Here is an 18,336-nt window from a genome sequence, read left to right on the forward strand (position 1 = left end):
AAAGGCTGCTGCTTTACAGGTGAGGACAAAGGGAGCTCCTCGACACAGACTGGGCAATAGTGGGGTGGGCTGGCATGGGAGCTGTGCCCTGGTCAAGGAAAAAGAATCCACATGACCTTAAATCAGCCTTCGAGAAAAGATATTCTATTCTGATAAGTTGCTTTTGACATAGTCAGGCTCAGAAAATACATGAGTATTAAACATTTTTTACAATCTAAAGCAAAGTTGTTTTACCATATACTTACCCATTTTCTAAAAAATGTATATGTCGTATTCCCCAGACATGATTGCAGAGAAAGACAGATGGGGTCGAAGGTAAGTCACCAACCAAATAAACAGTGAAGCACATCCCTGTTGGCAAGCCACCACTAACAGTCAGCTCCTGGAGTGGATTCTCTGCTTCTACTTTTATAATAAAACCTACTTTTCCTCATAAAGGAGACCTAGAGCCTAAGCTATAGTGCCCTTTGGCTATCCTTGGTTGAGCATCTTCCAAATGAAGGAAGACACATTCTGGGAGTTACTTTTCTTCCTGGTGGGCTCACAGGGTGAGCCTGTGGGTTCCTGCAGCAGTGAAGGTAATGCCCACTGCTTTTCTGAGCAATGCAAGGCTTTCTGTTAGCACTTCATAAACAGCTGTAGCTCCCTGGCAGCTTACACTGCACGGCAGGGCAACCAGGAAGCCAGCACCAGAGACAGTGACCAAAGAGGAGTGACGCAGATGCTCAGAGAGATCTATCTTCTCGCCTTTCTTCCAGAGGTCTAAGAAAAACATGTCATTCCTGCTTTCTCCAGGTTTTCTTTCCTTCTTTGAAATAATTCCCACTAGAACGGGTTTTTTGTTTGTTTCATTGTTTGTGAAAAAAGCAAAAGGTCAGATATAAAGCAGTCGGTTGCATACCAAGGGATCAAATTAGTACCTACACATATAGGCCCCCTACTTCTCAGCTAGGGCCCCCTACCAGCCTTTATCTTCTGTTTTCATCCCCTTGCAGCTTTCCCGGGCTCAGGATATAAACTATTAGGTCCTCCAATGCATGCCCATTTCTGGGGAGAGTCCAGATAGTCTGGATGACAGCAGCAGGTTTCTACCTCTCCCCTCCCTTCAGAGTCAAAGACATGTAAGCCCCAATCTTGCAATGTTAAAGGAAACCAATTCTGTGATATAAGCATCTCCTTTCAGTTACTTAAAAATCTTATCCCTGTTGGGAACACAGGCAGTTGCAAAGTGTCAACATTTCACTGCAGTCTTTCTGAGCCCCTGTTTTTAGGAACTTGCAGAACTGCTAAAGAAAGGGAGATGGTTTAGGGACTTCATTTTTTCCAGTTACCTTGTTTCCTCTCTTCCGTTTATTCCTAACTGGCTCAATTACCATTCGTGAGAAAATGAGAACGGAAATCTCCAAAGATTTTTAAAAAGTGGCTGAGGATGGAGGTGAAAACACAAATGCTTCCGGCCCACGAACCCTGCTTCTCTCTGAGGGGAGCAGCAGGAATAGGAGCGCCAAAGGAGGAGTAGGTCCCATGGGGCACTGTGTGGCTCACTCTCCAATAGCTGGAACAACCATCTGTGTATACAGTGGTGTGCAGAGCAGCACTCTCCTTTCTGTGTGGCTAAGATGTAAAGGGCCAGGATCCTCTCCCTCCCACATACAAGCCACGAGGCCATTGAGTGACTGGCTTGTCTCTTTCTCATGTGAGACTGCAGTGAGACGCTAACCCAGGGCCTCTGCTTTCCTCTGGCGAGGCCCTCTGGCAAAGTAAGAGGCCCTGGGCGCCAGTCTCCTCCTGTGTTTCTGTCTTTCCCTGGATCTGTGCCCCAAGAAGGGGGCAGATATACTGGAATGGTTTTACTCAACTAACTGAGAGAAAGGCCAAGTCCAGTTCATCAGACTTCTCTGGACTAGAATAATGGGCCCAAGTCTTGGTAAAAATCAAGTACTATTGTGTTTTCCCTCATTATGGTTCCTATACAACAGCTCCTTGAGGCATCTTATGCAGAGTGGTGGCTGTTATTTAGAATGGCATTGGGCATTCTGGGGTCTCTTGGCCACATACTCAGCATCACTAACACCTTTCCTTAACACAATGAAAATATCTGAAAAGGGGATGTGAGAGGAGGAACAGTTAGGCAAATAATCTTTTTAAAGTACTCAGAAGCATAACTAGGCTATAATTAACTTTGTAATAGTAATAAAAACATTTATTTAATGCTTAGTACATTCCAGATACTCTTTCTTTTTTTTTTTTTTTTGAGATGGAGTCTCGCTCTGTCGCCCACGCAGTGGCATGATCTCGGCTCACTGCAACCTCTGCCTCCCAGGTTCAAGCAATTCTTCTGCCTCAGCCTCCCAAGTAGCTGGGACTACAAGCATGCACCACCATGCTCGGCTAATATTTGTATTTTTAGTAGAGATGGGGTTTCACCATGTTGGCCAGGCTGGTCTTGAACTCCTGACCTCATGATCCACCCACCTCGGCCTCCCAAAGTGCTGGGATTACAGGTGTGAGCCACTGTGCCCAGCATGGATACTCTTATAAGGTCTGAATTACAAGGTCTGAATTATAGCATATTTTTGGAATAACTGTATGAGGCTAGATACTATTATTAAACCATTGTATTGATGAACAAAGGAGGCACAGTGAGGTCCAGTAACTTACGCAGGGTCATGAGCAAGGGTGGATTTGGTGTTTGAAGCTCGGCTGAGACTCTGGGAGCCCGGCTCTCCAGCACGTTTGCCTTCCCTCAGTCACCAGGCTCCACTGGAGAACCGCAGGGTGTGTTAACAGAATTGCCCAAATAAAGCTTTCAAGGTCAAAATACTGAGATAAAAACAAACCTATCTATTTTCAGGATGATTAGGACATTCTGGACAGGCTTCAAATTAAACAGGCAGAACTAACACAATCCGTTTCAGAACACCGAGGCTTGGCGGAAAGGCAGTCCTGGTGAGCCGGTCCAGGGAGCACTTCCTATGCTGCACCCGGCAGGACGTGTACATGTCAGAAGGATTTGCATGCCCCAGTCTGCAAACAACTACACAAGGTTTGCTCCCAAAGGCAACATACATCTCTGGGCTAAGGCAGGCTACGAAGAATGGGGAGAGAGCAATAGCAGAGGAGTTCCTGTTCTTGAGGACACTTGCCCCTTTCCCAAGCCACACTGTAGGCCTAGCCTGGCCTTCTGGGGATAGGGGCAGCACCACCTTGCAGGCAGCCCCTCCACCACTGCCTAACGTCATCTGAAAGCTGCACTCCATGTGTTCTCTTTGGAACAATTTCAGATTCCTACTTACTGATAGTGATGCTCAGATTCAGTCTGGCAGTAGCACACAACAGCTGTTTCCATAAGCCTGGGCCAAACGTGGTCATGGCAGTTTAGAATTTCCCCCCTAAGTGAGTTTGAATTGAAAACTTCAAGTTTATAAACCAAACATGAGTTCACTTTTCAATGAATGAGACATGCATCCCTTATGGCTTAGAACAGTGACAGAACAAGGCAGTGCTGACCTCTTACTTGCCTCCAACACACCAGGTGCCTCATAAAACAGAGAATACTCCAGAGGCTTCCAGACAAACTGGGACTGGGGTGGCGAAAACGCACAGTTGATTCTCTTCCTTTGGTTTATTTCATCCTGGTTCTCATTCCCACCCTTGTTACCTCCCCTCCCATCCTATTCATTCATTGGCTCCTTGTCTTCCTCCCAACCCTTAAGCTGGGTTCCCCAACGATCAATCATTAGAAGTCCTCTCTCCTTATTCTGTATACTTCTTTAGGCTGCTATTACCCATGTTCCTGGCTTTAACTACAGCCTCATCACTCCCCAATCAAAAGTCAGCCCCAAATACCTTTCTAAGCTTTCTAAGCTTTATACCCATACATCCAGGGCCTGCCAGACACAGATCCACTTGCATGTCCCACTGGCATCTCAAATACAAGTACTAAAATGAACCACTTGTTAAGCCATCTCCCATAACTTGCTGCTGCTTCTCCTCCCATATTCCCTATCTTATTACCAAGTCCAGATACAGAGAAATAATCTTAGATTCCTCCTCTCCATTCCCCGATATCCTGTGAGTACTCAATACCTTTGATTCTATCTCCTAAATCTTTCCATTCTCAATCCCAATGCCTTAGTTCTTATAAAAGCCTTGTAAACAGGCTCCCCAACTCATATTTCATCCTTTTCCAGTATTATACCACACATTTTCCCTCAAAATAATCCCTCTCATTTGTTAGTCTCACTAGGGCTAACTGATATGAACTAGTGCCCCTGAACTGGCTGTTCATAGCTGGCATACATTCTGATTGGTCAATGCCTATATCACATGGTTGTCAAATGTTTTGACTGTCCCCCTGTTACCCCCACACTTAGATCCTTCTATAGCTCCCCAAAACAGTCTCTTTAGTGTGGCATATCATGACTTCTTGTTCTCAGGCCAGTGCCTAAGCCACAACATCATGCTACCTAACCCTTTCTAGTTTCTCTAATGCAGGGCTTCTTTGCTTGCGGTGTACAGGTGCAGGGGTTTGCAGGAGGGGTTATGTGAACTTGGGAAACATTTACACGTTTAGTTTTGTTAATCTCTAACCAAAATTTAGTATTTCTTTCAATTATGAATACAGGCAACAAGCCATAATATTAGTAATGCCTATATTTTGTCATCTATAAAAATGGTAAGTATTTTCAAATCACACTAACTTGCTCAAGGTAACTAAAAAATTATTTATACTCATCATTACAAATTTAAAAAAAGTAATTCTGACTGCTATTATATCTCATTATCCAACAACTTCTTTCTTTTGTAATCTTGTATATTTTATGCACTTAAGAACATCATTGTGAGTAGAATCCAAAAACTTTATGAGAGAGTGAAAGAGATGCATGGCACAAAAAAGATTTAGAATCCACACTCTAATTAATGGCTTCCCCAACCATCCATCTCTCTAGCACATATTTATTGACTGTTTACCAGGTATGAATTATGCTAGGCCCTAGGGGATGTAAAGATGAAGAAGACACAGTTCCTTACCTCAAAGTGGGGAAAGGTGAAGGCTGATCGTTTAAAAACTGTGTGATAAATGCAATGTAACTTTACATAGGAAGTGACATCTAACCAAAACCAAGGACCGGGAAGGCCTCTTGGGGATGACACTGGACAAGCAGGATTTAGTTAAATGACAAAATAACCTATAGGCTGGGCTCAGTGGCTCATGTCCGTAATCCCAGCACCTTGGGAGCCCGAGGTGGGTGAATCACAAGGTCAGGAGTTTGAGACCAGCCTGAACAACATGGTGAAACCCTCTCTCTAGTAAAAATACAAAAAATTAGCTGGGTGTGGTGGCGGGCACCTGCAATCCCAGCTACTCGGGAGGCTGAGGCAAAAGAATTGCTTGAACCTGGTAAGTGGAGGTTGCAGTGAGCTGAGATCATGCCACTGTACTCTAGTCCGGGTGACAGTGCGAGACTCTGTCTCAAAAAAACAAAAAAAGGAAAAAGAAATAACCTATGATGCCATAAACCATGGTATACTCCTTTGGAAACAACTATGAGTCTGTTATATTTGCTCCAGGAAAGAAAAATTATTTTAATAAAATAAATAACTTTATGACCAATACTGTGTATAAAGTCACTGGACCTCAGAAGGAGGATAATCAGCCCAACAGATCTTTTAGAGCTAAAAATGCCCATTTTCCTCAAGCATATAAAAAGCTCTCTTCTTGTGTCAAATGGAAATCCAGTGGTAGAAAATTTGGATTTAGAACCAAAGCCTGCAGATTATGGTATGATAGTTCTCTTGGGGAGGAGAAAGAAGTAGAAAACTGTCTGCATGATACAGTAGAAAGCTTATTCTTAGACTAACTTTCCTATGACATTCTGGCTGGATGGCACAAAGATGTACTTTTCAGAACTATTTTTAGTTGAATACTGAGATATAGGAAATGATTTTTCAACAAATGTGTGGCTCGACGACTATTCACACTGGACAGTCCTGGATAGTTCTGCAGTTTCTGAATGCCTTTGTTTGGGTGGAAATGGGAACTAATATCCTTGATTAAGACACCTAAATAGGAATATTTCTAATCCTGGACATTGGTTTTAGTTTGACTAGTTATTGGGGGTGTTTGGAAGGTAGGAGGCAATGCCCATTATCTTCCTAGAACTATGTGCACTTTTAAGTTTCCTTATTTTCTCAAGCAGATTGGGACATATGTTGATTCAACTTCTACCAATATTAAATTACAGCATGTTTCCTCTTTTTATTACAGAAACAAAAAGTTGCAATAAACTTCCTGTCTCTCTGTACCTAGTTTCACTTAGGAGCTGTAATTGTATTATTCTAGCGGAGGGCTTGAATTTTGCTGGTGGAAAGGATAATGAATTAACTGCAAGGTAGTTTTGCGTGATTAAATGAAACAATGCTTTGTTTCCCCATATTCTACAAGTACATTTAACGCTATCTCAAAAACAAAACTATTGCCTGGAGTTGAAAAAGTTTAGTCCTATGACTGTGTGTTAATACTAACCTTGAAATGTCTACCATCTACCATTATACCCCCATATCTACCCCATAAAATTTCAGTAAACTTACAGTCCTGACATAATTACCACGAACAGTCCTCTATCTGGGAATGATTACACTTGCATATGGATTTCACTTAGGACAGGAATAAGTTAGCACCTTTCTTTGACCTTTTTCTGAGCACAACACACAAGCTGAATCCAGAAATGATGAGTATTTTATAGCAGCTGGCTTCCACAGGTGGTAAGGCAGGCTCTGACCCATGATGGGTCTAGTCGTTCAGCAAGTGTGAATTTTGGAAGTGAGCATCTGCCAGTCTTATTATTAACTGAGAGTTGAGCTATTTTTATGAACTCCCAACCTGGAAGAACTTAAATGCATTTTTGAAACAGATTCACTTATAGTTTAAATGAAAAATAAAATACTGTTTTTCTTGTATTTTCACATCGCTCAATGACTGGAAGTAGCTGAAAGCCCCGGAGAGAGGGCCCCCCTGAAGCCCCAGCACACTCCCTTCGGCTAGTGAGAGCTTCCTTCTGGTTTCCAAATTTCAATCTCTAGCCAGTTGCTATTTTAGAAATATGATGACTACTATGGCCATGAGACAAAAACACATTGGCATTTTCAAAAGTCCTCTACGGGTGAATATTTTAAATATTCTAAAAAAAAATTTTAAGAACATATACATTTCTTGTTTTAAGATAATTGTATTGGGAGGTTATGGAATTAAGAATTAACAAGGTAGAAAAGTTTAAGTCAAATGTATCAAGGTTTATAAAGACATTCTAAGTCCAGTGGGTTGTCTCGTATTTCAGTTGTGGATTGCTCCTGAGTCCTGTGAGAGTTTGCCACTCAGCAGGGATCATTTCAGCAGGTGTCATAGTTCAGCACCAATTGTAAAGTTCAAGGTTAGTGCTGTCCAACAGAAGTCTAAAGAAAGGTACATATGCAATTTTAGAATTTCCTAGTTACAATGTTTAAAAAAGTATAAAGGAATGGGTGAAATTATTTTTAATAATATGTTTTACTTAATCCACTATATCTAAGGTAGTATCATTTCAGCAGGTAATCAATATAAAATTAATGAAATATTTTGCTTTTGGGGGAACTAAACTTTTGAAATCCAATGTGTGTTTTACACTTATGGCACATCTCAATTAAGGCTAGCCACAAATAACCACATGTGGCTAGTGGCTATAGTATTAGTACAGCTCTGTCCTACTCAGAATGGACAGCCAGACAAATGATGCCACAGGAGTACCACAGTCATTCAAATTCTAGGGTGACCTTAGACATATATACTAAACCCTAGTCTTATAGTTTCAGAGACTGGTGCTTCCAAATGTGTGTGTATTTGCAGAATAACTCCCAAATGTTGAATATTTCACAAAACTGATCTTAGGGTCAGAGCAGGACATTCCTACTCCAATACATTAGAGAATAAGAAAGGCTCACTAGTCATGAGGTCATATAACATATAATGTATTTTCTACTGTTTCATTTTATTCTAACATAATTCATTTATTCTATAAATATTATGGAGTTTTCTCAGTAGAAGGCCTAGAGAGGCTAAAATATATTGACAAAATAGAGAAGTATTGATTCTAAAATTAGTTCAACAAAAACAGGTGATAAAAAAATATTTAAGTTACTATGCAATCAGCTTTACTACTCTCTACGCAACCTTCAAGGATAATTTCAATTTTAACTGGAAGTAGAACTCTGTGTCATTCTACAAACCCTTAAAGTCTTACAGATTCTAACTAGTTCTAGTCCTTTGCCCTCATAAATATATCTGCCCATCTACTTCTTATCTATCCCCTTACAGCACTAAAGTGATTACCTTACATAAATGCTCCTTTATGGTTTCGTCATCTCTCTTCACCACCTCCATCATTTCTTGGCCCCCAAGGTAGGCGGCATTAGCTACATTTAAAAAATAAAAAGTCAAACATTTAGAATATATAGAACAAACACAAATTTCAAGTTAATTTTAGTAAATTCATGTTCCTCCTTTCTTTTGGCATGTGCTATCTGATGAGAGATACGGGTGAGGCCAACAGAGGAATGTGAGTCAGGCAACATGCACACAGTCTCTGGAAACAAGAGCATTTCATTTAAAAGAACCTTCTTCCAACCTCATCTAGCTTCTCCATAGCAAAAGTTTAACAGTTCCACAGCCCAATGTCAGATACCACAGCAGATGATGTGTGCAATTGTACCAGATCAATATGTGCTATTTCGATTTAAGGCTTAGAAGCACAAATTGTTACCAATAAATGATGTATGCCAAGAAAATGCAAACAGTTACTAACATGAAAATATCCTGGCTTTTTTTTTTTTTTTTTTTAAAGGAAACAAAAGGATTATTTATTTTTAAAAATACATTTAAAGATCTCTAGGAGTTTTCAATAAGGGTTAGTCCCATTATACTGGCTGCAAAATAAGCAAAGTGATGCTCACATGCTCACTTTCAAGATGTCAAATACCTAGGAAAGAGGAAGAAAGTCAGAGATAACATGAATGTATGTGGCTTTCTTGTACTGGTAAGAACATTTGCATTCAATGCTTTGTACCTTCAATTCCATTTTGACTGGGATTATTATTGTTATCTTGCTTTCTTTTTTTGCCAGCATCTCTCCTTCCCTTCATTTTCAATCTTTTGTCATTTTGTTTCAAGTATGTCTCTTGAAATCATGTAAGCGAACTTCTTTAAAAATGCAGTTTGAAAGTCTCTGTTTCTTAAATAGAGGGACTAAACATATTCACATATATTGAGATCAAAGCTATTTGGTCTGACTCCAGTCATCTTGCTTTATATATCCTATGCTTTCTTGTTATTTCTGACTCTTATCTTTAGCGTGAATGATGAATTTTCCTCCCCACCCAGGATTTAACAAATTTATTTTCATTAACAATCTGAAAGTATAAATTCCATTTTTATTCATCTAGTGGTAAGCCTTACCTAAGAACTGCAAACTTACTTTTTATTTTCTCTTGCTGTCCGGAATTACTCATCTAAACAAGGCATGACCTTAGCATACTTGCACTTTCCCCGTGCCTTCCTCCCATCCTGCCTCCATCCCTGTGGCTTCAACCATCTGTAATTTTAGTTCCAGATTATTATTATTTTTTTTTTAAACAGAGTTTCGCTCTTTATTGCCCGGGCTGGAGTGCAATGGCACGATCTTGGCTCACTGCAACCTCCACCTCCCGGGTTCAAGCAATTCTCCTACCTCAGCCTCCAGAGTAGCTGGGATTATAGGCATGTGCCACCACGCTCAGCTAATTTTGTATTTTTAGTAGAGACAGGGTTTTGCCATGTTGGTCAGGCTGGTCTTGAACTCCTGACCTCAGATGATCTGCCCGCCTTGGCCTCTCAAAGTGCTAGGATTACAGATGTGAGCCACCATGCCCAATCCCCAGATTATTAATTTTTACATTTTGCCTCTACTTTCCTTGTTTAAAGTTTTATCAAGGTAACACACACACATATATAGTTTCATATCAAATATCACAGAAATGGTTCTAGTGCAAAACCATAGTTTCCTTTTCCATCATTTCCCATTTCTAGACCCGTTTCCTAGAGGAAGCCTCTCTTAACTCTTTTAGCTGTCCTTCCACTAGTTATCTTCAAACATCTAAACACTTAACGATCATCTTGCCATTTCTTGATAACTTATTTGTTACCCTTGCTGAGTTGCTGTGAGAGATGAGGATTTAGCTCACTTTTACAGCCCTACCATTCCTTCCTGCCATCTTCTCAACATGTTTATATCTTATTTTGAATTATTCTATTCTTACTTAAATAATATACTTACACTTTTACTTCTAAATATTGTTCACTGCTGAGCCAACTGGTATCTAGAACGACACTTCCATTTTTACAAGTCTCTGTCTTCCAATATTTGTTTTTGTTACAGTTACCTTTTTTTCCCCCCTAACTCTACTCAATATTTTTCTGAGTCAATTATTCCTGGAGACCTCCTTTCCAGGACCCTTAGACCTTCTGCTCTAATCTGCACTACTGTCGACTTAGAATTTCCCTTCCCTGCCTTCTTGGGTTGCTCCCATTGTTTTCTAAGTCCCAGTTAATTAACTCATTCATTTGTTTGTTCATTCAAAGATGACTGAACACCTACTTACTTTATGCCAGGCATTATTTTAGGTGCCAGAGATGGAGCAACAAACAAGACAGAAAAGCTATTCTTGAGATACAGCTTTTGGGATGATAGATGATAGATGGTGAGAAAGTGCTATGGAGAAAAATAAAATCAGCTTAGGAGATAAGTCTGCGCAGTGACAGAGGTGGCCTATTTTATGTAAAGTTCACTGAAAAGACCTTCCTGATAAGGGCTTGTGTGAACAGAGAACTTGAATGAAATGAGAAAATGGACCCAGCAGACACTTGGGTTAGCAGCACTCTAGACAGAGAACAGGGTAGGAGATGCTCCCTTAAATATAGCCATGATGTAATCCTAAAAAGTAGCACTTTAATCATTCTTGTCTGTCTGTGATATTAGCATGAATACATATAGGAGTAAATATTCTGCATTTTCTTGGCCTAATCTCCTAAATCAGGACAGGATATTTAGTCGCAGTTATACACTAAGAAGCTGGACTTTATAAGTCCTGGTTCCAAAACCAGAGCTGTCTTTGTTTTACTGTATTTCGGGGAATTTATAAGGACCAACTAAATTAAAGCAACAGGGATTTGATTAATACTTATGGCTTATTCACTAAATTAATTATTCTATAACCTATTATCCTGCAGAATATATAATGTCAAATACATATTTAAAAATAATAGTAACTGACAAAAAGCAAACCATGAAATAGTACAGTATGATCCCACTATTGTAAAGATACATGTGTATGGTACAGATTTATTTGAAAAGATAAACAATAAAATAATAACACATTATCTCTGGTTCATGGAATCCCAGGTGATCTGCTTGTCCTTTCTTCCCTCTCACTTCCCTGCCTCCCTTTCAATAGGTTATAGTTTCTTTCTTTGTACATCATTTTGTCTCTCCTAGAATTATTTATTGCATTTGATTTTCTTTTTTCATGGGTAGACAATGAAAATTCTCTCCTTTCTTCAAAAATGCATCAGATTTTATTCCCAAATGTGCAAACACATCCAATAATTCATTTATTCTGTCCCTCCCCCCACAGAGCCTTCCATTGTTTTGATCCAATCTTGGACGGGTCGCTCTCCAGGCCTGCTGCATAGCTGTCATCCTTGGACTTCCCTTTGCCACTTCTCTGGACTGAATTCCCTGTTTTATGGATTCTGTTCATGACTTTCTCATTCTTGGTTTATTCCCTTACTTTACTGAAGCACATTTTCCAGTAACTAATAAAAAGATACACAGGAATTTTTATAAATGTTTACATGTCTAATTTTTGTTTCTTTTCCCACATGAATAGCATAGTTTGGCTCTATATAGAATTTTAAGCTGAAAGGGGCTTACCCTCCAATTCATTATCTTCCAGCATCCAAGGTTAATGATTTTAATTTTAGTTTCTTGGAATGTGACTACTTCCCTTTGCCCTGCCCCTATCCCATCTCCTTATCCTCAAACTCAGCTCCCTTAGCTCTGGAATCCTGAAGTTTCACAGGAATATGCCCTAATACAAGTCTTCTATTCGGTAATTAGACTGGAAATCCAGTGGGCCCACTCACTGTTTGGACTTAGCAACTTTCTTTCTGGAAATTTTTCTTTTATTATTTCTTTGATAATTTCTTCCCCTGTTTTCTCCATCCCCTCTTTCTGGAACTCCTACTAGTAGGATATTGGATCTCTCAGATTAATCCTCTAAGTCATTTTTCTTCAATAGCCCTTCTCTTTTTCAATTTGTATTACTTTCTAAGAGATTTCAACTTTCCCTTCTGTGTTGAATTCTCTATTGAATTTTTATTTTGGCTGTGAAAATTTCAATTTCCAAGAACATTTTCTTGTTCTCTTTCCTTTTTTACAGCATTCTGTTTTTTGTTTTACAGATGTTATATCATCTTTCTGAGATTACAGGGCTGTTTTATAAGAAAGATTTTTTTTCTTTTTCCTGTCATTTTATTATTCATTTCCTGACCTCCCCTTCCCGCAGTCTGTTTTTCTGGTTTGGTCTCTCTCTCATGTTGAGGAAATGTCTGATACACTTGCATTGTATAAAGCCATGTGCTCTAAAAGTTATGTCTGATGACCTCATCTGTATTTGTTAGCTGTGAACTCATGAAGAAAGGTTGTCATGCCAATTTGAAAAGTTTTCATTTAAGATACTTGTCAGAGGAAGGGCCATGTTTTCCTATTAGGATATTTGTTTTCTATTTTATTTTTGACAAACTGGGCTTCTATATCCCATTATTTCCCCTACAAATATAAGAGCTATAAAGTTCAGGAAAATAATTTCTTCATGCTTCCTCCTTTAGCCTTGACTTTTCAGGATTCTTTGTCCCTGGACATGAGATACCCTGTTTGCTTATGGGTAGAAGAATGTTTTTCCTTTTAGATGCAGTCAGAGTGACCTGCTTCTTTCCTGTTACAGCAGCCCCTGATAAACAGCCACACACTTACCAGCTTTCCTGTGTAATGTGGCTATTACTGAGTATCATATGAACAAGCTAGCCCCAGCTAAGATTCTAATTTCTTGACACAGTGTTTCAAAGACACTTTATTTGCAGTGTAGCCAAGATTGGTGGACAAGACTTATTTTCTCACACTCCCTGCAGACAGACCAGGTTTGAGTTTCTCTCTTGTTGCCATGAGGCTGAGTACTATGCCCCAAGGAGTGAAAGCACAAGTGCCTTCTTGTACATGACAGAAGAACCCCAAGCGGCAGGCCTCATTATGTGCAAGAATGACTCATGTGGTCCATGTTGCCTTAGTTGGATCTTTCTCATTGTAATTCAGAGCACCTGAAATTCAACACAGAACACTCTGATCATCAATAAAGCATTATTCTGTAATTGTAAAGAGTAGATTTACCTTTCCAGATTCCTTTACAGAGATTTCAGTTGTAAATTACGTTCATAATCAAGGTATCTCAATTTCTGTTTCTTTTCTATATATATTAATTATAATAGAAACACAAAATGTCCATAGAACAACACAATCCTACTTAGTCCTTCTATAAAAATGCCATTATATGGCCATACTGCCCAAGGTAATTTATAGATTCAATGCCATCCCCATTAAGCTACCAATGACTTTCTTCACAGAATTGGAAAAAACTACTTTAAAGCTCATATAGAACCAAAAAAGAGCCCGCATTCCCAAGACAATCCTAAGCAAAAAGAACAAAGCTGGAGGCATCACACTGACATCAAACTATACTACAAGGCTACAGTAACCAAAACAGCATGGTACTGGTACCAAAACAGAGATATAGACCAATGGAACAGAACAGAGTCCTCAGAAATAATACCACACATCTACAATCATCTGATTTTTTACAAACCTGACAAAAACAAGAAATGGGGAAAGGATTCCCTATTTAATGAGTGGTGCTGGGAAAACTGGCTAGCCATAAGTAGAAAGCTAAAACTGGATCCCTTCTTCACACCTTATACAAAAATTAATTCAAGATGGATTAGAGACTTAAATGTTAGACCTGAAACCATAAAAACCCTAGAAGAAAACCTAGGCAATACCATTCAGAACATAGGCATGGGCAAGGACTTCATGTCTAAAACAATAAAAGCAATGGCAACAAAAGTCAAAATTGACAAATGGGATCTAATTAAACTAAAGAGCTTCTGCACAGCAAAAGAAACTACCATCAGAGTGAACAGGCAACCTACAGAAGGGGAGAAAATTTTTGCAATCTACTCATCTGACAAAGGGCTCATATCCAGATCCTACAAAGAACTCAAACAAATTTACAAGAAAAAAACAACCCCATCAAAAAGTGCGCAAAGGATATGAACAGACACTTCTCAAAAGAAGACATTTATGCAGCCAACAGACACATGAAAAAATGCTCATCATCACTGGCCATCAGAGAAATGCAAATCAAAACCACAGTGAGATACCGTTTCACACCAGTTAGAATGGCGATCATTAAAAAGTCAGGAAACAACAGGTTCTGGAGAGGATGTGGAGAAATAGGAATACTTTGGTGGGACTGTAAACTAGTTTAACCACTGTGGAAGACAGTGTGGATATTCCTCAAGGATCTAGAACTAGAAATACCATTTGACCCAGCCATCCCATTACTGGGTATATACCCAAAGGATTACAAATCATGCTGCTATAAAGACACATGCACACGTATGTTTATTGCGGCACTATTCACAATAGCAAAGATAGCAAAGACTTGGAACAAACCCAAATGTCCATCAGTGATAGACTGGATTAAGAAAATGTGGCACATATACACCATGGAATACTATGCAGCCATGAAAAAGGATGAGTTCACATCCTTTGTAGGGACATGGATGCAGCTGGAAACCATCATTCTCAGCAAACCATCGCAAGAGCAGAAAACCAAACACCTCATGTTCTCACTCATAGGTGGGAATTGAACAATGAGAACACTTGGACACAGGAAGGGGAACATCACACACTGGGGCCTGTTGTGGCGTCGGGGGAGGGAGGAGGGATAGCATTAGGAGATATACCTAATGTAAATGATGAGTTAATGGGTGCAGCACACCAACATGGCACATGTATACATACGTAACAAACCTGCACGTTGTGCACATGTACCCTAAAACATAAAGTATAATAAAAAAAATGTCATTATAGACAGTCTAGAACTACAAAAGTTGCAGAAGTTCAACTCTAGACCACTTGTGTTGAATTTGTTACTTGTTTCACCATGGAAACAATACTGATGAGATGACAAGCTTGCCTGGGTTCTTTAAAGGGAGCTAGCTGAATGAATTTGGTATGCAGGAGTGTAAGATGCACAGGAATGATGTGGTGATGCCTGAGAATGAAATGGCAGGTTACCAGATCATGAAGGACTGTGAATGTCAGAATCATGAGTCTGCTGCAAATTTTTCCTCGGGCACTGGTGACCTACTGAGAGTTTTTGAGTAGGAAAATGAAAACTAATCTGTGATTCAGGATATAATTTTAGTAACAGATACCAAGATAACTACCAGCAGAGCAAGGCTAGAGGCAGATGACTAGTTAAAATACTATTATATTGTCTAGTGGGGAGAGAATGAGGTTTAAAGTGCTTATAGTACGAACAAGAATAAATTACCGAAGACATAATTTTTCTTACTATAAACATGTGCTCTGTATACAAAACACAGAAATTATATGAATAGAAGAAATGATTAGCAAGAGCTTAGTGAAAAATAATCAATATTGCTATTTTGATCACTTCTTTTAAATCTTTAAAATTTTATTGTTAAGTCTTAGTTTTCACATAGTTATACTGCATATGAAATTTAAAATTTTGCCTCTGAGCACATTCTAGAGTAGTGCTATGCAACCTAATTTTCTGTGATGGTGGAAATGTTCCTTGTGCTGTCCAACCAATACAACGGCCCTTGGACAGATGTGCCTCTTGAACACCTGAAATGTGGCCAGGACAATAAGGAACTGAAATTTCAATTTTATTTAATTCATTTACATTTAAATAGCCACATATGGCTAATGTCTGCCTTATTGAACAGTGAAGTTCTACAGCTACAAATAAGGTAGACCTTACAGAGCTAATGGATTAGATACTAGGAGAAAGTGAAGGAATGAAAAATGAATATTAATGACGGCTTAGGAGAAAAAAAAGTTTGGGGAACACCATGAGGAAAATACAGATTTTATGGAAAGAGAAATTCTCGTTTTCTTTATACTTCCCATTAGCCTTCTCTACAAAATCTGATCCCAACCTATGCTGAAGCTTGGCTCCATTTAAAGACTGCATGCTTTCCAGTGAATGTGAGCTACTTATCCTCTAAACACACATAAAATTTGCATCCTCAACCATTTGGTTCATGGCATTCTGTCTACTTGAAGTCTTCCCATCCATCCTTTGTCTTAGCTTAGATGCTCTGTCTTCTCTCTACCTTGCTCTACCACTCCAATCTGTTAATAAAGACTGCTGAATTATCAATATAGAAGCCAAACCTGTTTACTGTTATTGGTTCCCAAAAATCTCAACTGAATTTTAATTTCAAATGTAAATGATATTCCACAGTTCTACTTCTGAACAAGATGGAGTAAGAGGGACTGGATTTATCCTCCTACCTAAAATCCCGAAACAACTGAAAAAAAAAAAAGACAAAATACATGAAGAAAAAAGTTTTCAAGACACTGGGTATTGGGCAACAAAAAGACAGCAATCCCTGAGAAACGAATGAGAGGAATCTTATGACTGTCTCAGCTTATAATCTGAAAAGTTGTCAGTCTACAGTGCAAGAAGGAGAAGTACAAGCAGAGCTTGGTAATCTCCCTGAGTTGATAAGTGCATTAATCATATTTTATTTTCTTCATTTTATGATGCTTTGACATCTTGGAGGCCTTGCTTGTCGGGGAGAGGCTGCCCCTCCCATGACTAGCTAATTCTTAGAGATAGCAAATGATTCCCTGGTGAACATTTCTTTCATTTGCAAACAACCAATCCAAAGGCCATACCCACCAACCACCTCCTTTAGAAAACTCCCACACAACAAGCCAAATACTCTAAATCACTCTAAATCCTGCTGGAAATCATTTCAGGACCAGACACAAGACATCCAGGAACTACCCCTATAGCTCAAAGCCCACCAAAATTTTTCATACCAGCCAATCCTAACTAAACCTGCTCAGCTGCCTAACCTGCCTCATCCCTTCCTTTCCATGGTGACCACAATGAAGGCTGTGGGCCATGCTCTCCTCTGCTCCTTCTGCCTCCTTCCCCAACCGGGTGCTTCCCATGAGGCCCTGCCTAGTGTGGAATGCCCTCTCCTCTCAAGAACTGTAAGTAACTCTTCTTTAAAAGGCAGTTGTCTCCATGCTTGTCATGTTAACATACCTGATTAAAAGAATACATTTGTAATTAAGGAGATAGAGGTGATAGTTTGGGGAGGCTACTGCAGTGGTTTTTGGCAGGGCAGAGTTGTAGAAGGAGAAATCTGTAGTGAGTGAGAGAAAGCTCCAGAGATCTGCAGACGGGACTCCCTGAATTTCAGCTAGGTACTGATCAGCTCAATTGTATGAAAAACTTTGAGAAGCTGGGGGAAGGAATCATCTGAAAGAATTAGAGGGAATAATCCCTGAATGACAATAGTTACTGTCTCTACCAGTCCAACGCAGAACCTCATAACTAACAATGCATCAACTAGAGCAGCACCAGTACTGGGCCACACAGCAGGAGGTGAGCAGCAGGCAAGCAAGTGAGGCTTTATCTGTATTTACAGGCATTCCCCTTTGCTTACATTACTGCCTAAGCTCCGCCTCCTGTCAGATCACTGGCAGCATTAGATTCTCAGAGGAATGCGAACCATATTGTGAACTGCGCATGCAAGGGATCTAGGTTATGTGCTCCTGATGATAATCTAATGCCTGACCGTCTGTCACTGTCTCCCATCACCCTCAGATGGGATTGTCTAGCAGGAGGAAAAGAAGCTCTGGGCTCCCTCCCACTTTTCTACATTATGGTGAGTTGTATAATTACTTCATTATATATTAAAATTTAATAATAATGGAAATAAAGTACACAATAAATATAATGTGTTTGAATCATCCCCAAACCATACCCCCAGCCTGGTCCAGGGAAAAAGTGTCTTCCACAAATCTGGTCCCTGGTTCCAAAAAGGTTGGGGACTGCTAACTAGAGAACTCAGAGAAGTTTTTGCCTTGGTGGTGGAGTAAA

General features: G+C 39.6%; 1 protein-coding gene across 5 annotated transcripts in view; it reads right to left on the reverse strand.

The window, feature by feature from the left end:
* The window catches only part of LDAH (lipid droplet associated hydrolase), a 152,065-nt gene that overhangs the window by 9,144 nt on the left and 124,585 nt on the right, over positions 1 to 18,336 (reverse strand). For all 5 annotated transcript variants that reach the window (XR_003115341.1, XM_025354641.1, XM_025354640.1 and 2 more), the window contains one exon: positions 8,369 to 8,451. Coding sequence is in view for 4 of the 5 variants with exons in the window: in XM_025354641.1 (XP_025210426.1) it covers positions 8,369 to 8,451 (83 nt within the window). In the remaining variant the exon portion in view is untranslated. The remainder of the gene's footprint in view (positions 1 to 8,368; positions 8,452 to 18,336) is intronic.

Source organism: Theropithecus gelada, chromosome 13 (assembly GCF_003255815.1).
Source record: "Theropithecus gelada isolate Dixy chromosome 13, Tgel_1.0, whole genome shotgun sequence".
Lineage (NCBI taxonomy): Eukaryota > Metazoa > Chordata > Mammalia > Primates > Cercopithecidae > Theropithecus > Theropithecus gelada.